The 20,773-nt window shown below is 37.1% G+C and overlaps 1 protein-coding gene across 5 annotated transcripts in view; it reads left to right on the top strand.

Annotated features, from left to right (window-relative positions):
* mctp1a (multiple C2 domains, transmembrane 1a) overlaps positions 1 to 20,773 on the top strand; it is a 129,468-nt gene that overhangs the window by 47,206 nt on the left and 61,489 nt on the right. For 3 of the 5 annotated variants that reach the window (XM_037975243.1, XM_037975249.1, XM_017427957.2), the window contains exons 3-6: positions 13,566 to 13,708; positions 14,951 to 15,030; positions 16,652 to 16,763; positions 18,423 to 18,461. In XM_037975243.1, the coding sequence (XP_037831171.1) occupies positions 13,566 to 13,708; positions 14,951 to 15,030; positions 16,652 to 16,763; positions 18,423 to 18,461 (374 nt within the window). The remainder of the gene's footprint in view (positions 1 to 13,565; positions 13,709 to 14,950; positions 15,031 to 16,651; positions 16,764 to 18,422; positions 18,462 to 20,773) is intronic. The other 2 variants (XM_037975244.1, XM_037975255.1) reach the window with 1 other exon arrangement.

Consider the following 20,773-nt stretch of genomic DNA (forward strand, 5'->3'; position numbering starts at 1 on the left):
ATACAGATAACTGAACAAGACAAGTCAGATCAGTATTTCTCTTGTCTAAAAAGGTAAGAAATTGTACAGTTGCTCTTCTGTTTATTTCCTAGTTTCTGCTTTTTAGAAAAAAAAATATATAACTAGATCTTGTGATACTATTTTAAATGCAAACAAAGAAATGTGATCAATAATAATAATAATAATTAATAAAAAGTAACTCCATGAGGGCAGAGTGCACATCATAGTCCTAAGCCTGGAAAATTAGCTGCAAACAAAAACAGTGAGTAACTCATTTCCCTTTTCATGTTTTTATGCTGCAGCCCAAGCACATAAAAGCTGTCATGTAACTTCTCTTTGAATTGCATCTAATCCTTTATCAGCAATATCCTGTTGTGTCCCTCGAGCCCCAGTCTTGTCTTAGCTGTCATACCTCGGATGAAATCACATTACCCTCTGTCTGCCCCGAGTAAAGTACCCCAGGTGAAGCTTGTCAGTAGTCCAAGGCGTGACAGAGTTTCTGCCCTTTTTAGTTTTGCTATGCATTTTGCTGGACTGTAAATCATTTTGAAACTGAATGATACCATGACCAGTACACTTGTAATGCAGAGGGTTGATAGCCAGGGCTCCTTTGACAGAGACAAATCAACTGGCAAAACAAGACTAAAGGGCAGATTTATCAAATATTACCATTTGGCATCTGGTTGGAATTCAGTTTACATCATATTTATCTGCAGTTTGGGACAATGCAGGTGACAACACATTCTAGTGAACCTAGACAAAGAAAAAAACTAAAAAACTAAAAAGTTCTGGTGCAGTGGGTAACTCCTAGTACAGTTTCCAGATCATTTGATCTTTTTTTCCCTTGAGGATGACAAAAATAAATGTCATTTTTGTGTCTTCTTTTGGCATAACGAACACATTTACACAAAGGGACAGGCTTGTCACGAACTCACTCAAGCAGGTGTTGAACAATTGTGTTTTCTGTGCTGCAAGAATGCCAGCCATGTTAGGCGCAAAAAACAAGGACTTTTTTTTATCAGTAAATAATGGCACAATCTGTGATTTGCAAGCGCAAAGTTTGGCAAACCAATGCTTTATTTTTCTCATGCAGCATGTTCATGTGCTCAACGTTGATGCTGAAATCAATGTTTAGCAGCTGCACAAAGATGCACACACACTGCCACCAGACTGGTTTGTTTAGAGGATATTGTGGCTGCTTGATCCAGCAGTTGTGTAGGGCTTTACGACCAGTTTGCACGTGCAAGCATCTTTGAACTTTATGATGTTTGACTAAGGACCCTTCATCTCTCTGGACTCACTGCAGAGACAATATATGTTAGCAAGTTTTTTTTTGTTTGTTTGTTTTGTCTTTTAAATTGCATCAATCGTGTGTTCGCACAGTTGGAACCTGCAGTATATCAAGACTTCTTTTCCCCAACAATTTTATAAGCACTTTTATAAATACTGAGAAAGAAGTTTTTCCTCTAACTACAGTTTTTAAACTCTGGTAAATAAGTTATATTTTTGTACACCAGCTAATCCGATCTAGATTTGACTGTCTCTGTGCAATGAAAAATTCAAACAACCTAATATTGCATTCTCTGTGATCTTTGGAGGCTTTCTTATATGATTAGGGCACTGCAGGTGGGCTCTACATGTTGGTGCCGGAGCGTCAGCTACTTTGTGTGCATAAATATCAAACCTTAAAATAAACTTGGTGCACTTTCAAGTCCTTGAAGATCTGAACATGATCAGAAAGACAACTCTCAGCATGTTGGCTTTGGTTTTGTTACAGGTTTTCTTTTTTTCACCTTACATGTCATTCTTTTAGGGTGCAGGTTTTACATTTTTGTTTCACTCTATTATACTAAGTCATACCTTTAATTTGGATCATATTAGACATTTTAAATTTTTTTTCATTTGGGATGAATAAAATAGAAAAGTGGATTCTTCTGAGCATCGAGCTGCAGATACTAGAAAGTTTGTTTGTTTGTAATTTCTCTGAGCGTGAAGCAGGTGTGCAGCTAGCGTAAAATGCCACCATCATCCGGTGGAGTGTCTTGCCCTTGCAGCCTTACCCATCACATTCTTTTTTAGCAGATTGCATTCTGGGTAATGGGAAACCCTTGAGCTGCAACCATTCGTCAGTCCTGACAACACATGTAGCCCCACAGCTCTCTCACACACATCCACACACACACACACTCTTCCATTTGCAGCCACACACAGTTTCTAGGATCTTAGTGGAAAATCTGCTCCTGGTTCGCAGCTCGAGCTTGAATGAAGGGTTTATTGGTGGCTTTACTGCGTTTTCTCATCTTCTGTGTTCACATCTCATGACAAGCATCAGTGAGCCTCCACCTCTGTATGGTGCATAAAAAAACAGTTTATGACAGGCAATGCGTTGGCCAATTCTGATTAAGGACCTCCTGCAGTTTTTAAGACTGATGCAATGATTCGCCAAGAAGAGTTTAAAGTGAACAGGTTAGCAAAGAAGTTTAAATAAGATTTCTCAAAAATAATTGCAGTGAGGTACATTTCATTTTATGTGATTATTTTGTATATTTTGTGATTATTTTACATAATAAGTGGATTAATTCTGTACAAATTAATAATCCAAATATTTTGTGTTTAAAAAGTAAATGTTTTGTTGTAAAAGAGCATGTAATGAAAACCCAGCTGATGTGGTGATTAAAGATGCGAAATAAAAGCAAAAAATTCTAGACTGACTCTTTGGGTAAATACCACATACTAATATTTTACTGACGTAAGTTTATTTCACTTTAAACTAAATTAAAAAAACAACAACAATCAGGTAATTTTATATAGAATGTCAGTGCCAATTTTATTCTGAGATTCTGCATTATTGATTGCTTTCTAATGTTATCAGCAGTAGGTTTCTCATCCATATTCATTTTATTTTGATGATAACAATGTTATCAGAAACAGTCAGCAAGGTTGGACCCTCATTAAAACTGTATCTCTCTACATCAACCTATAAAAAATTATGTTGATTAGTGGAACTCCTGTAATATCCCTCAGGTACATTTTCCTACCTCTCGGATTTAGTTTGGAAGGAAGACTGACAAGCTTCCTGTTCTGGGATTTTCCTTCTAAATCTTATTTTTTATCACATATATATGTGTGTTTTACTACCGCTCCCTTCTTTTATAGAACATGATTTAAACTTTTCTTTTGGAGTGTGATTAGTTATTTTTAGAGGATCATATCACACTGTTGTCTGCAGAAATCTAATTACCTGCTCATATATTATCAATAAATAATTCAGAGCCATTTTTCTGGCCAGCACTGACACAGGATGTTACAGATCATGAATGTGGAATGAGTACCACAGATTGATGATGAAAGTGAGGAAGCAGACACATTAATTGTTTTAGACATTAATGTGAATAAGGAACTCCATTGTATGTTATTATATTTTACCCTGCAGACACTATCCATCAAGTTGCATCACACCTGTCCTGCTGTTTGCCACTAAGGAAGGAGTCCATACTTGTGCTGCTATTTTTAAAACATAGTGTGTCCTCCTCGATTCTCAGAGGGAAGTAAAGAAATCTGTTCTTACAGCTGTTTTCAGAAAAGTGTGGCTTTTAATTAGTTTAAGAGGCACCACATATGAGAAAACGTGAACTGATGTGTGAAAAACAAACATAAAAGTGTGGTTTCAGTTTGTTGGGGAAAGTATCGAGAGGGAGCATTCCTCCTCGTGTGCTGGGATTAAAAAAAAAAAAAAAAACTACAGTCAGGTGCAGATTCACTTACTGTTTGGGCATTTTTTGTGGCTGTAATTTTGAGTTGCGCGCATTCGTCTGATTTACGAAGCTCTCCCAAAGTGAGCTTTATGCCTCCGATTTGTCTGTCAGCCATACAGCTTATCTTTTAAATAAAATGCTACGCACGCACTCACAGGAAAATCCTCCCATATGTAGAAATACAACATAACGGCCAGGGCAAAAAGCATTTTATTCTCAAAGACCCGGGCTGTTTGCAACATGTACCTAATGTCAAATATTTACCATCTCCTGAGAGCAGGTGGTGTTTGCAGGAGAAGGTTTTTCAGTCTGCTGCCTTCATAATAAGAGGACAGGCATGTCAGAGAAAGTGATATTAATCTTCCCTTTCAATGATGAGTGTCAGGTCGTTATTGTATTTGCGTATAAAATATCAAAAAAGTGGGTAAAATCCCATTGCTGTTTTAAATTCAGGATAAATAGAAAACAGCTTTTTCTTATTATTATTATGGAACCTTATAAACAGTGTATCACATCCAGAAAATCTAAGATTAAGAAACAGAACTGAAACAGAACCTCATCCTGCACTCGGTGCACCTCTCCCAGTCTGCAGACCCTCTGAGGGTGTGTGTGATCCAAAAGAACCCTTTTTTTCATTTGGAAAGTAAAAATAAGAGGATCCAGTGATGATCAATGGAGCCTAAAATGTAATTTATTGATTTAGAAATGCCATCCTGGACATGATTCCTCCCTCATGTAATGAGATGTTTTTCAAGCAGATATAAAGAGTTTTTCTTTGTTATCTGTTAGGACCTGGAGGAAACATTTATCTTTTGCTCCTGATGCGTTTGTCCTAGACAAGTACATTTAGATTACAACTGCGATCTGCTGTGTTCTGATTCAGAACGAGTGCAAGTTCCTCACTCCTGCTGAGCTTGATGTGTGTGTTTGTGGCAGCAAATTAGAGTTATTGCTTTGTCAATATGATGCAAACACAGAGCAGTGTCTGATGTTTTCTATTTCTATTAATTGGTAAAAGTATCTTTAGTATTAAAGTTATAATTTTTTTGTCCACAAAATGCTAAGCTCAAACACTTTGCTGGCAGTAAAAATGATCCATTTCAAGATTATTATTTTTGCCAAAATGACTATTTTATAGGGATTTGCAATAGCATTGTCATGGCATTGGTATCTTTTGATAAATGATTTAAATTAAAATACTGGAATTGGCCAAAAGAGGTCAACTTTGGCCTGATTGTGTTTAGTTTTTGTATCTGAGAGGAAAACATCTAAACTTTTAAAATTCAAATAAAGTCTATTGTTTAACTTCAAAATATTGTATAAAGATAAAGTTGTGGTGGACATATATATATATATATATATATATATATATATATATTTTTTTTTTTTTTTTCCATCATGTGTGTTTAAACCTCTGTATTGGCATCAAATATTGATCAAAAACTGCACAACATTGCAATTAATTGTATTGCCTTTACTTGGATCAGAATTAAAACAACTACTAACAATGTAAAGTAACATTAGTGCTGCTATTCTTTTAACAATCAATGCAATTATTTAAGTAGTTGAGCCACTAAAACTGCTCCTAGCAGTATTGCTATTATGCTGTTTTCAACTTCTGCCCTAAATATTTCTCCAAGTATTGTTGAGCAGTTGAGCACCCTTGGTGCACCAAGGTTCATCATCTCTGTTTACAAGTTTTCTCCAGTATGTGTATAAATAGATCGGCATTGCTCCGGGGAGTTATTCTGGTGTTGGGAAGCACTAACTTGGACGTTTGCTCACTCCCAGAACAGCACTGGAATTTAAATGAAAGCATTAGTCTTGATTAAGTTTCAGTTTGGCCCTATAATGATTCTTATATCACATTTTCAACCAATAGAATTGGTCATTTTGAAGCCCTCTTTCTCCTAATTGGACTTATACTTGTCTTGGCCTCGTAACATTCTCAAACCCTCCAAAAGACTCCTCATTAAAACTTCAGAAGTCTTCAAGAATTTATGTTTGAGAAGTGGTCAAAACTGAAGTAAGCTCCCAAAGGATATTGCAATGAAGAAGCAGTTACAAAACCCTCTAACTGACAGCATTTCCTGAATGTAACCTAAAAACAAACCTAAGAAACAACACGATGAAACCAAATAAATCGGACACCAAATCCTCCTTAATTTTTTTGCCATGTTGATGTTCCAGGTTTTATTTTCACTGTACTATGATAAAAAAAATACATCATTTTGAAAAGAGAACAAGCTCCCAGATTATATTGTGAGATTAGATAATGTGAGAGGATTTGTCATTTTCACCACGCCGATATAGAAAAATCATATCTTCACTGCAGAGGGAAGAAAATGAGGTTCCTTGAAGAATGAACAGGCTATCAGATGTTGATGTGAGAATATGTCAGGATCGTAATTTTTTCTAAGTACCTGCAGCAAAAAAAAAATCAATTTGTGGTTTTGTGTGTAGAGACTTAATAAGGCAATTCAAATGAGAGAGCTGGAGGGGACTAAAAAGAGAGGGAAGGAAAATGATTCCACTTAGAAGAGACTTTATTTAACACTGGAAAAAGTGGAGAGGACAATAGAGAGGGCAGAAAGTGGATGTTTCTGAAGGTCAGGAATAAAAAACCTGACTGTGGCTGATGTGCATTCACTGAGTGAGCACTGAAAGTACAAACACACACATGTAATGGCAGGTTGTTAGCATAGACCACATTTTAATTTACATGCACTGTAGTGATACATGTGCGCATGAATGTGACAAAAATCAATGCAAATAAGGGTTTTTTTTGCCTGCAGGAATAAATAAAAACAAAAAACAACTATTCAGCAATAGCCATGAGAGCGAGTGATTAAAATATACATTAAGTTAATTGCATGAAGACACATTTAATACAATGTGCAATATCATGGTGTTTGAGTATGTTAATTTATTTACTTATAACTGGGGCTGCACAATAAAAACATGCAGTTGGGATATTTTTTGTTAAATATTGTGATGACGTCATCAGTTGCAATAAACCCACGTTCTGTCTCCACAATGCTCACAACTGATCCATCTGATTATTGCTATATTAATAAGCTAGACATATCAAAGGTAGTATCGCAATGGGCTGCTAATGTTAGCTACTGGTTTGTCAACAGCCTTCACGAGGGAGTCTCAAAATTATTCTCAGCAGAATAATGTGCACAGGATAGAATACAGTTCTGGAACCCTTGCACATGAACGTAAGCCATGATTTTCCAAAACTGGACAACCAACACAAGACTGTGTGGCTCGCTGGTCGCTTTGTCGCAAACACTCACAATTCGGGGTGAGACTGCAGAGGACAATTTGTGTATCTTCTTGCAATTTTGTCACAGTTTTGAGTCGCCAACTAGTCTCCAACAGTGGTAGCCCAATGAGGTACCACCTTAGTGCTTGTAGGTTGTTGCAAATGTTTGTTTTAAAACACTGCTGCTACTTTAAGAATGAGCGATAGGTGGGACATCTGTAGTCGGCGAGCCATGTCTTTTTTTTATCTGTGAAAACATTCAGGGAAATTACCTCTAACTTGGACATCATACACAGCTGAATGAGTTCAGTTTGTTTGTCGTAATGGTGGTAATACCATTGCGACACAACTGTACAATGGGTGACACGTGGTTACCTTTTGAACACTTGGATCTGTTTCTTCTTTTAAGCATTTAAGCTTAAGCAGTTAGGCTTACTTTAAAACAGACACAGAGAGAGTGGTGTTTATTGTTGTTGCCCATTAGCTGCTCAGAAGAGACAAATGTGTGGTTGATAATGTTTCTCGGCTGCTGTCAGGAAGACAAAGAGCCACTCACAAAACGAAGTCTACCATGAGCTTTTAGATGTGTGTTTGTACCACACCCATGGCAAAGCTACCTGCTGTGTGCTCTCATGAATAGATTTATTTTTGTTCCAGACTACTGTCACATCGTTCTATGCTGGGTTTTAATAGCTTCATATAAAATTAATAGACTAACACCTTGATCTAAATCCTATAAAGTCCATCTACCTAAAAGGCATGTCTTGTTTTTTATTCTGTGAACTCAGGAGGTTGTTTTAAGGAGTGCAGGAAGTGAACTCTTTCTGTTTTTGTGACATTTCAAGAAAATTATTGAATGTTCTGGTTTAACAACTGAGCTCACTGAAACCCTCTTGTTCAGTGTCTGGGTGATCCCAACCTGAACTATCTTTTTCATGTGAAACCTATACAGAATCTGGCCTTTCTGGCTTTTGAAACCATGGTTGATCGGAGATGCATTTTAAGAGAAGACTTTAGCAATATGATGTGGTTCGGAGCTCGGTAAGAAATGAATTGCCTGCTCTTGTTGGAATTTAACTTTAACTTAACTTTAACCAGATGGAGATGTCTGTGTTTACGAGTGATGGGTGAATATCAATACCAGACTTATTCCTAGAGAGGAAAGGGACCAGCTGGTAAGGTGGTTTGGACTTGTGGTGAGAATGACTTCTTTTTTGAGTGTCTAAATCTACAGTTTTTGGAGCAAACTGTCATAATCCCTCTGAAGAAAACTCTACAAGGGGAGCAAAAGTGCCTACATTTTGAACTATGAGTTAATATTAAAGCATTTTGGCACAAGTGTCAGTTACCGGACCGTAGGTTTGATATCCAAAGAGAGTTCAACCAAGAATGCAAGGTCAATGCTACAAAATGGTTTTTTTTAAAATTATTATTATTGGAAAAGGAAGAGAACATCCTGAAAGTACCTTCAGACATAGCTGCTTGGCAGATTTTTCTTCCCAGTTCAATGTGTGACCTTTCAGTTGGTTTGACTAAGTCAATAAGATCCTGTGGAGGTGAAAATGTGCTGTAGGTCAGTAGAAAAACTTCTCCACTTAAACTACTGTATTTTACTTCATTCCTGTACTGTCAGAGTATTGGCACTTATGCCACTCAACAGGGAGTCATAAAACAATTTCTGTGGCTGCACATCAGCATCTACAACACCTACTAAATACATCAGTCTGAGACATATGTTCTCTTTATATCCAGTCTTGCAATACCCTGAACTTCTATTTCATGGTCTTCTGACTTCAAGGTGGAGAAATGCCCAGGGTGCACCAATCCATTAAACCCACAGAGCCAAACTCCATCTGGTTTTAGGTATTTACGTCAGGAGTAAATCATTTCTGTAGATGTTATTGATCTTACAGTGTCCATGTCTTATTGACCTATCCACCCAGCAGTTCTCATTTGGTACAAACTGTACATCACTTGTCTTTTAAAAGGAGTTTTCAAATGTGTTAAGTCTTTTAAAAATACCTGACATGTCACGCACAGAGGTGGGTTGGTTTCTTAGAAGGCACTTCCTCCGTCTCTCCTCTCTACTGTAATCCACACTCGCTCATTTTCAGCCATCATCCTCCTACACCAGCAGCCTTTTCCATTTCATACTCTTCAGCCTGTCTGTGTTATGGCCCTATAAAGCTGGCTCTGTGGGATGCAGAGACTCTGAGTCAGTGATGTGTGCCTGGGGAATATTGACCCACTGGGGCTCAGAAAGACAGCAAGTTATAGAACGCGACTTCCTGTTGTTTTGGGGGGATGTAATAATCTTGCCTGTGTTTTGCCATGCCATGCCTCTTGCCAATCGTCATCATTCTCGTCACCTGTGTCCTCTGCTAATTACCTTCCCTACACCTGGGCTGGGCCCTATATATTCTCCGTCTCTACTCTCCTCCAGTGCCAGATTATGAAAGCCCAACAGCAAGTAATTCTCCAGCGTTCACGGACTGACTTCTTGTGCCTCGACCCTGCTCTTGCCTTTTGGATTTTTCCCCACGCCTTGCCCCTGTCGGATACTTGCTGGTTTTCGGATTTCTGGACATCGACCCCTGCCTGTGACCTGGATTTGGATTTCTCGCCTGCCCCACTGGTACCGTTGCTTGACTCTGGATCACCCGGCTTCGACCCCCGCCTGTCTGACCAAGAGTTAAGTTCTGCTCCCGCGGCCTACCTTTCGGAGACGCTAGTTCTCACATCCGTTCCTGGGCTTCGTTCTGCCGCTACCCTGCAAGGATCGTGTCTCGGTTCTCCCCACACCATCATCCAGGTCAGTGTAACCTTCTCAGTCTGTGGTTACTTCCTGGTTTACGTGAGGATAACAAATCCATCTTGTCTCTTCTCAGTGCGGCGATCAGAGGCCCTCCTGCTACGCTTAGCATTCTCCACGCTGTTCAATAAAGACAAGTTAACTGTCGACTCCTGTGTTTGGGTTGAAATTTCGGGTCCGCAATCCGACTCTTGTCAGGGGAAAGCTGATTCTGCCTCAGATGCAGTTTGGAATCATTTTTATCGCCTCCTGCCGAAAGGTGATGGCGGGTGATAATGCTTTTGCCTATGTCTCTGTGTGTGTGGGTGTGTGTGTCTGTCTGTTGCCAAAATATCTCATGCACCACTGGACAGACTTTAATGAAACTTACAGAAAGTAATCAGCAAATGCACATCTACATCTGATTTAACTTTGGAGTCAACCTGATTCAAGATGGCTGCCACAGCCAAATACACAAATATGAATATAATGTAGTCAGAATTTTAGCACAATATCTTTAAAACTAATTGGTTGCAGCAGAGAGCCTTTCACAAAACATACGCTAAGTGCTCCTCATTGCACATGGTCTTTGCTTAAAACTTAACTTTAACTGTTCGAGTCAGCCATGTTTGTTAACAAAATATCTAATTTGCAACTGGACTTTTTTTTTTTTTTTTTTTTACTTTAAAAAAGTAATAATTGGATGTGCATCTACAACTGATTACCTTTAGGAGTCATTCCAAACGTTATTTTTTTTCAAGGTTTGACCAAAATGGCAACAATGCCATAATTTCTCAACATAGGATAGTCTTATTCTAAAACTCTGGGATGAAAGGTGGTGGGCGATATGTATTAAAAAATGCTAAGCTTTAAATATCTTTTGTATTTAGTTTCTGACATCTGCTCTACAAGTTACATCATGTTTCATTCTAGTCATTCATTTCTATCAAGCTTGTTTTTACAGAAATTTTAGTTGTTTCATCACCAAAAAAAGAAAACAAACACTTCAGTACTGATTAAATTTGTTTTCACTTTATCCCATTTGTCTTGTAGTCACATCTGCATTGATGTCAAGGGCAGCAGCATATTAAATAGTAGAAAAGTGTAAGTGTGTGACTCTGGTAGCTCTACCAGGGTGTTTTTGATGTAAAGAAAAGGACATGTTTTCCCAGCGGGCCACTGTTGGCACATATTTTGCTGCTTTCACATCAAAGCCTGCTGACAGCTGAAAATCAGCAAATTTTATTGAAAAAAAGAAAGTTCATTTGATGCTTCTGTTTTTGATGTGGCTGATAATGCTTGTAATACAAAGAAATGATTATTGCATATATTTCAATCCTATGCAAAATCCTTTCACTTTTGTTTTTTTTTTTTTGTTGTTGTTGTTGTTTGACAATAATGCCCCGACTTGTGTTTGTTCATTGTTTTTGGATAATATAAAAATGCTTTTTTTTTTAAACATTGCTTTGTTTTTACTGACTTTACAAAGCATCAACAAAGTCATTAAGTGGGAGTTGAGATACACTCTGCCATTTTATGGCTAATGAGATGCTATAATGAACCGATGAGATGTGTGCAAACACTTTTATTAACCTAAATCAGTCGACTATCTTTGCAGCCTCACACAAAACAAATCAGATTACGGCTGCCAAAATTGATATTTTGAATAAAAACAAAAGTGAAATGAATTAATCACATTCTGCATAGGTACTTTGAGTGTGCAGGGCTTTGTTTGATATTTGGATGTTATCATATATTTCTTCCTCACTTGACGTTTGCTTGGTAATGACGTCGGCTGCGGTGGATGATAACAGATTTATCAGTAAAAAAACATTACATGCCGTAAAAGCACACATTCACAGAAGAATACTGTTTGACTGGAAGCCTGTCCTCATCATCTTTTAAGCTCCGGTTTTATTCAATAAAGCTCGATATCACAGATCTTTTTTTTTCTGCCTTTGTGGGATTCAGAAGCTGTACAGCAGTCGACATGTTCTGCCCTAAGGGCTTCATTTCAAATATAGAAAAGGTCTTTAGACGGCCTCTTTAATAAAGAACGATAAAAGGAACCTTTGAAAGACCAGCAGAGGAGAGAATCCTCTTTCAGACCAGAAACTAGGAGTAGACGTGTGTACAGAATAGAACATTTGGAGCCTGTACGTGTTAAATTAAACAAACTTAGCCTCGGTGGACAAATGTTGAGAAACATAATGACTTAACCTGACATGCCCCTTATTTCTACTGTAGCTGTTACAGTAGTCATGAAGGGCCTCTGTGAAAACGCCTGTCATCATTTCTGTTCAGTTTTTTTCTTCTTAATGTAAACTCAATCAATAATTGTGGACTACCAGACTGGAAAAAATAGCATTTCCTGTAAAAATGTAGCACTGAATACATCCTCTCTGTTATGAATGCTCACTAGTTTTTTATTCGTGGCACTTTGATTCAGACCTAATTTTCAGACTAACTGCCGAATAAAATGTATACTGTTGTGTACTCTGAATTTGTATGGCTTATTAACCTAATGAGATGTGTATTTTCATGCATGAATCAAATGTATTCAAAATGAGCTTTTCCTTTTCCTCAAATTGTACAGTAATCCCACCATCTAGTGGTCAAATAGAGACATTGTCAGAATGAAACAGCAATGATCGCATGATTACATCAGAACATATTGTAAATAAATCATTCAAAGTCGTGTAATATTCTTTTTGTGTTTATGTATGCAAAAAAGAAAACAAAAGAAAATATGATTATTTTTTCGTGGCAGGATTTCCAGTGAGGATTATGATCCAGACAGAGGAAGGTGGAAGTAGGAACAGGTTTTATTCTGGTGCAGCACCATTCAGCCTAACAGCATCAGAAAAAACAACTCCTCAAAAAGACACAACTGCAGCCTTAAATAGTCACAGATGATAAAGGACTAAACCATTCTTCGCAGGGAAATTTACCAATTTACAACTTCCATCTATAACATACATTTAATCAAATACAAATATATTCCCACTCACTTTTTTTTATAAATATTTTATATTTTAGACCTACACCTAAGCATCATAAAACACCATGAAAACTAAGTACAAAAGAAATCCCCACACTTTTCCGTGGCCTCTCCCAGAACCTATAAATGGTGTCTGAACCCCTGGGGAAGTATTTGTCCAAACACCCATGGAGAGGACACAGAAAAGGCAGGTGAGTCCCTAACATTTAGCACCACAACACTTCTCTTGGACTCACACTCTTAACAGATTTTACACAAACATTTGCTTAAGTTTCTAAACAGTAGACCTTATTTCCTCTGACTAAAAATGATTTTCTTCTCACAGCCAACCACCCCACTTCTCAACGAGGAGCAGCTGTGCAGAGCCTGGAACAAAAGGCCACATGCTAATTATTCAAATTCTCAATAAATAGTTAAAACTTCTTGTGTGCAAATGGTTCTTTGTTCTTTATGCTTAAAGTGCAGTGCTAAACAAAGTGCTATACAGGTTATGCTTATAAAAAAATAGTCCCAGTAATGAAGAGCTGTTCATTACAAGCTTTTTCAAAAAACAAAACACTATTGTATTTTTATATTTAAACATTGTTTAATACAGAAAAATTTGATTAATTATTATGTTTGTGTCACCCCTTCAGTATTTTTTGTTCAGTGTGTGAACCCATTTATGGTGTGTATTGTAACTTTGCTGGTAGTTTTAATTTTTTTTAATCTCACAATACTCCCTGTTGTTTCATCCTCTTTTTCTAGGGACCAGTGACCCATATGTGAAGTTTAAAATTGCAGGGAAAGAGGTGTTCAGAAGCAAAACCATCCATAAAAATCTGAACCCGGTGTGGGATGAGAGAGCCTGCCTCCTGGTGGAAACTCTGAAAGACCCTCTTTACGTCAAGGTACAGCAGATTTCAGACTTTGAAAGCTGTGTTGCTTTTTATTTGTTTAGCACTTTTTTAAGTCGGGTTTAAATTTTAATATATTTATGGCCTAAACAGGATTGCTTGTTTATTTTAATCATTAATACTTTAAAAACAAAGCTTAGTCGAAGCACTCTGGATCATCAGCATTTTATAACTCTCCTTTGGCAAGTGTCACAGATTTTTGTAACCAGATAAGAGTTTTTAATTACATTTTCTATATTTTATTAATTTTGCAACCGGTATTACATTTGTTCTTATTTGATTCCCTTGTTGTTCAGGTTGAGATTTGAAAAAAAAAAAAAATTTAAAACAGCACCTTCCAAGATAAGTGTTCATACACGGACTAGAAAAGAACAGGAGTGAAATATTCCCTGTAGCTCAGGAGCACACCCCCAAAACATCTCTTCTTTGCTGTACTTTTATTTATTGTTGCTTACATTTTTCTCCAAACCTATCTTTGCTCACTGCTGCCAAAACTCTCAGGTTTAACTTTATCTTTGCACATGAATGGTTTTAGGACTTCCTCAGGCTTTACTGTGGTTGAATTTTGTTTTTAAAGCTTCTTAAAACTTCCATACGGATTGTCTTTGTGCAGATGTTTCTGTAGAAGAGCTCTCCATTAGTCAGTGTCTGTTAGATAACAGGTCGTTCAGTCAAACGAGGGTTTCCATCTGCTTTTAATTCCTCCATCAGTTACCAATCTGTATTTTTTAGACCTCAAATTGAGCTTTGCTGTCTCTGTTTCCTGTAATTTATTTTATTCATATATATATTACAAACTGCAAAAAAGGACACCTGAATTGGATTTATTATTTAGACTTTTTCTTTCTTTTTTATAGTGCCCTGACTTAAGTTGAAACATTTTCTTTTTTTTTTTTTCTTTTAGAACAAACCATATTCATTCTTGGAACTAGATTTTGGTATTACTAAGCTTTTAATTTTCATCTCCTGATGTTTCCTAATAGAAACTAATAGTTTCTAACTAATAGTCCATAGGAAAGTATTAACCCTCTTCTCCTATAATTACATCACAGCAGCTATAAATGCTGACCAGGGTTTGTCCAAACCTGTTTAGATAAATAAGTAGTTCTTCTGGAGATGAGCTCTATTTCTAGATAAAATTTGAGAGGACAGTGTAAAAATGGTGTCCACCAACAAAAATTAATGTGCTGTTGATGGTTCTTCCCTGACAGTCCCTTTTTTATTGTCTCTTTGTAGGTGTTTGACTATGACTTTGGACTTCAGGATGACTTCATGGGCTCAGCCTATCTCCATCTGGAGTCTCTGGAACATCAGAGGTGTCTGTTTTTTTCTGTGTTTGTCCTTTTTTAAAATATATTTTCTTTCCACCTAAATATCCTGAATGTTTTGCTTTCTTGCCAGTTAAACTGTTCCAACAATTTCGGTTTTAGTTGATTTTATGATTGTATTTAAAAAAATGTCCTAAATGCTACATTTCTGCATTGATGGGTATGTTTAGAGTAGCTAATATGCTAAGGTTTTTCTTTTAAATAGTGAGGCTAAGAGTTTCAGACTCTGCTCTTAGATCAGCACTGCTTTCCAAACACGACTTTGATAATGCTGTAAATGTCTTGACAATAAATAGTTTGTGGCTTCCCTCTAGTGGTAGACTTTAATAGTCTCCTTTCTGACTTCAAAAGTTGAACAAAAACTAATATATTCAGTGACCTTACACATGATAGAATTCTGTCACCAAATTCAACATCTTGCCTAATTTTAAGTTCCCCAAAGCCCTCTTGTTGTTCTTAGTAAAACAATGTAAATATTTTAAAAATCATAAAAAGGGCAGTATTATTAAAATAAATTACACTGACACAGTTTTAGGCTTTTATACCAGCTTACACTTTGACTCATCAGTGCAGAAAAATCAGAGCTGTTATGATTTCAGTCATTTGAAGCATCTCTGACAATAATCTGAAGTTTTTTAGTGGAGCTTGTCCTATACTGTTATCACAAGGGACATCAGGAGATGTCATAGTTGGACAATTATTGGTTTAACCTCAAAATGAGGGATTTTTATTGCAGTGAGCCGGTTCAGGAGTTCAGATGTTTCAAGCTGGCTCACTGCCACAGATTCAGTTATTTAGATTGGATTTCCATGAAGCTTTATTGATCTGTTTTCCTTATGTGATGGATCAAAGGGTTGTCTGTGAAAAATGTCTGGACTAGGAGTAGACCTGCTTGCAAAAGGAAAGTACTTTTTTTAAGTGTTATTTACAGTCCTGTGCAAAAATCTTGTCATCCTTTTTTTAAAATATTTATTTTGCTTTCAAGAAGCCAGACTTTCTTGGACTTTCTTTCAGCAGGAGCTCTTTAGGCTTTCTCAAAGCCTTTTTTTTTCTTTACTCATTTTCTGTCCAGTACCTCACCATTTTTTTAAAAAAAAGTGTATTTTTGTTTGCTAAGCTACCTAACTCTAATCTATGAAATCATTCTATCATAAAAAGGCTTCTATACTGAAGAAATGAACCAGTGTTGGGTTGACACAAAACTTTTGTTTCTTAAAGGCGTGACTTTCGGAAATATTCTGGTGCTGGAGATTTTTTGACACTTGTTACTTTTCTCATTTTTAATCACGCACCTCACAATAGGCTGTCATGGATTAGGTATAAGGACTGGACTGAAAGTGAGTGAAAAAGCAGACAAATTCCAAAATAATAATAATAATAAAGTTAAAAGACCTTCAGAAAACCTGAAAAACTACAGATCAAGAAGATTTTAGATGATTACAAGAAAGTCTGACTCCTTGAAAGCAAAGAATTTAAAATATTGGGGTGCTTTTAAATGGTGGCACAGTACCGCAAGGTGTGTGCACGGGAATGCACGGTACTTTGTGTCGTACATTACTTAGATGAAAGGTTTATTTAAATGAACATGACTGACTGTGCATCCCTGTAGAACACTGGATGTGACCCTCGACCTGAAGGACCCACAGTACCCTGAACAGAACCTGGGCAGCCTGGAACTTGCTGTTACCCTGTCACCGAAGGAGGGAGACGTAAAAGACACTGTAAGAAATTTACATGAAATCACTCAGAACTGTCTGTTCATCTTTCCTATTTCCTTGTGTACAGTGGAGGTCCTCCTTGCTCTTCAGTTCTTTATCACACTGAAAATCTTCACCTGCTTACAAATAAACAGAACACAATAGAATATTTAAATAAGGTTTAAATAAGTTGTATCGTATTAATCTTACTAAGCTGCAGTGATTTTAGCTTTCTCCACACATCAGATGAACGTATAAGCAGTGCTGAACTGGAACGTGCCGGCTCTGTTCGGCCTCAGCTGTTGGACACTGTACAAGTCAGCAAATACAAATGCATAAACACAAGTTTAATTATGCTGTGCGGAAAAGTTGCGTGTTCAAAAAGCAACTGATCTTCATTCCTAATTATGTTGCTTTGCGCCTCTGTGAGCACCCTCGATGTTTGAAAGTTGCATTTATTTCTGTTCAATTATTTGTTTGGCTAATTGGACTCCTGCATGTTGTACTCAGAACAAGGCAGAGCCATGAGGGACATATTTTATTCCTTTTGATCTGACGTCTTAATTCTGTTGCTTTCTCAGTTCAGAGAGTCCACATTTGACAGAACAAATAAACTTTATTTGGCTTAAGCATCGTTTTGGGTTTCTCCAACTGTGAAGAGAACAAGCACAAGGTTAAACTAGTGTTCTCTCTGCCGCCATCTAGTGGTGGGAAAGAGAAACGGGTAGATTTGTATAAATCTATAAACTGAAATATTTGGGGATTTTTGATCGTCTGTGTGGAATTATTTCCAATGATGTTTGGGAATTTTGTATACTTGTGAATAGTCTTTTTACAGTAAAGTGCAAAATATTTAGTTGATGATCATTTTTAAATGTTTTTGCTTTAATAAAATCAAATTTATTGTGTTTAAAAAAAGGTGGTACTTAGCAATAGTTCGCCAGGCTTTTCTGTTTTTCTTTTTGAAATTTGCTGTTATGTTTGTATTTATTTGTTTGGTTCAGTCCTTGTACTTGTCCATTTTTTATGGGTTGTGTTGAAGAATAAAGGTGGTCCTAACAAATATTAAGTTTGAAGCTTGTTAGTAGTATACACATTTTGTTTTCTGCATTTTAACTTGAGCTTGCAGGTTTTTATAAACTGCTGCACACTCTCCGTTTCCCTATCAGAGTGTGGGATAACCAGGGTTGTTTGTGACTGAATGTTGTTGCTTATAAAGACAGTAAAGTTCAGTGATTAAGTTTTCTACAGAAACTCTCCATAGTTAGACACTAAAAGAAAGAAACTATTAATCCAAAGCTGTAAAGACCAGAAATTGACTGTTTCTTTGTTTTTAAGTTTTGAATAAAGAATATTTAAATATGTTAGGTTAATAAAAAGATGGTTATACTGTCAGAAAAGCACTTGATTTTCAGTTTTCTGTATGTTTACATGTATATATCTTTGCATGTGTGGTTCTTTAACAAAGTTATAACACCTTATGATAAGGCAGAGTGTTTCTACACTCCCCGCTTAGTTAACTTGCATGATGCCTCACTTACCTCATCTAACTCCCCCCTCACCTCACCAGCACCGGGGCTTACTATCTGAACTTCACACACGACATGACCTTTAACCTCTGACCCTTCAGCTTTAAGAGGAGACAGTGGGAGGCGCTCTGTAACCGCTTTGTCTCATTCGCAGACCATGCTTTTGGGACGAAACTGGAAACGATCCAGTAAGGTAAACTAAAACGGCATGTAACTCATCAAACCTCTGACTCTGCTGTAACGCCACATACCGACCGCACTGCACCTCACCTGTTCCTCCTCACTGGTGTCCTGGTACATGGATGGAGTCTCCCCCCGGCCCCTATCCCTTCCGTGTTCCTTTACTTCCTGCCTTCTGTTTTCTTCAGTTCTCATTGTCACCATCTTATGTTCCACAAGCTGCTGTTGGCACGAGCATGTAAATCCTTTCTTTTGGAGTGCAACAAAACCTAAAGGTTACCTTTTTAAGATGTCCGAAATTAGGCACACATCAAAGGTGGAAGCAGTTCATTGCAACTGCTGCCATTATCACAAGATGCATTATGTCTGTTTTAGCTGAGTTTTTGGATCATGTTTGAAGCACATTTTGTGTTTTTGTAGAAAAATCACTGCCTTTTGTCCATGCATGTGCCTTCATATTATTCCATAAAACAAAGACAAACTAACCTTACAGCAGTAATTATTGTTGGGGTCAGGACCCCACTGTCAGTCATGAAAGACTGAGCTCAGATAATCTCCAGGATTTAAAATATAATTAAAAATGTTGCTATAATTGTAGCAAGAGATTTAAAAAGTTATCAAAAATGGATAAAATGACAATGTTGGTTGGAGAATTTGTTTGTACTGACACTGTGTACTTGTGGAGTTGACTTCAACTATCAGTAGCTGAGGTTGCAAGTAATTATTTTTGTTAGTTTCTGGGTTAAAAGTTTAAAAGCTATCAATGAGTACATGGCAGAAAACCATCTCTTTCAATTGCCGAAATCCTGCAGGATTACGGCTCCACCCAGCCTCCAAAAAAAACATATATTTGTGCTTCTTCCACCTTTGATCTGTTCTCAGACATTGTGTGAACAAAACAAAGCAGATGATTTGCATTTACAGATTTTTTTTTCTTTTTTTAGGGCGAGATTGTAGTGAAAAACAGAAGTCTGTTGGGTTTTGACTTGTGTTTAATTGATTGTATACCATTCTTTCCATCTATCAATAAGTTTTCCATACTGCCATATTGAAGCAAACCAAGCGTTACCATTTGGTGTCATTTTTTGGTGAATTTTGTTTTCTGTCTGGTTGAAATGGAAGCATGCTGATTGAGGGTCTGCTTCTTCTTATTTTACTGCATGAAGGTGCTACCTGTTCTTTTTTTTCAGTGTAATATGGCAATGTTTTTGTCAGAGACAGTTTTATGCTCAAAACGTGGAGATTTTTTTGAAGGAAGACTTGAGCAGAATCTTGAAACTCAGAATGGGTTTAACTTTATATCCTGAACTGCACACAGAAAACTACAGTAAATGTTTCTTTGACCAACATTAGTTTGATATCCACCAGTATATATTAGAAACATGCCTGTTGGAGCCGTGCACACATTGTACAGCACTTTGGTTTCCCCAAACCTTTTGAAGCCTCCAAGCTTAGCTGCTCCGCCTCAAACACAAACTAGTTTCTGAGCTTTTTCCCCTCTGAACATCATCGATCACGTCAACCGTTCTGCTGTGCCCTGACGGATGGAGACATTAAAGCTCAATCCAAATTTCCAGACTTTCCCTGTAACAAAATATATGTAGCAATAAAAAACAAGGAAAACCTGATTGTGCTCTGGTAGGACACAACTGCGACTTCTCATCATTAGCATATTAAGTGAACGGGAGAAATGAAAGATGTGAGTTACTGTACGGCAAGTTGGCGCCGTTGCAGGGAGCTATTCGCATTGTTTAATGTCTGGAGAATGGAAATTAAGAGGCTCTGTCTCCAGATCAAAGGCGAGGCAGGGTTTGTTCAGAGTTTAATGAAATGCACCCGCAAAACAAAAGCTATGCTAATACTCTCTGCCTAACAAGGAGGGAGGAGAGGGAGAGGCAGAGAAATGTGAGATGGAGGGAGGATTTGTAATTGTTCGACAAATAAATGCCCCGGTTTTAGTGTTGGTGAAGGATGCTGACATGAATGAGGTTAAATGGGTCTTTAGGAGCTAACAAAAAAAATGTTGAGGGAGATGCTGGACTCATAAATTGTAGAATCTGAATTTGCAGAGCTGTCAAGGAACAATACAGTCCAATGGAATAAAAATATATGCTGCAAAAGCAGATAATGTTATTACCAAATTTGGAGAACAAAGCATATAAATCTTGAAATTTTTTAATAATAGTTTAAATTTGTACAAAAAAAACCCAACAAAAAACAAAAACAGACGCTGTTTTGTAAAAGTTTGGAGGTGTTTCTCAGTATTTCCTAAATACACAGTAGGTCAAGAATTTTGGCAAATGCTGATTGAATTAAACATTTACT

The sequence above is a fragment of the Kryptolebias marmoratus genome, linkage group LG1, assembly GCF_001649575.2.
Source record: "Kryptolebias marmoratus isolate JLee-2015 linkage group LG1, ASM164957v2, whole genome shotgun sequence".
NCBI classification, from domain to species: domain Eukaryota; kingdom Metazoa; phylum Chordata; class Actinopteri; order Cyprinodontiformes; family Rivulidae; genus Kryptolebias; species Kryptolebias marmoratus.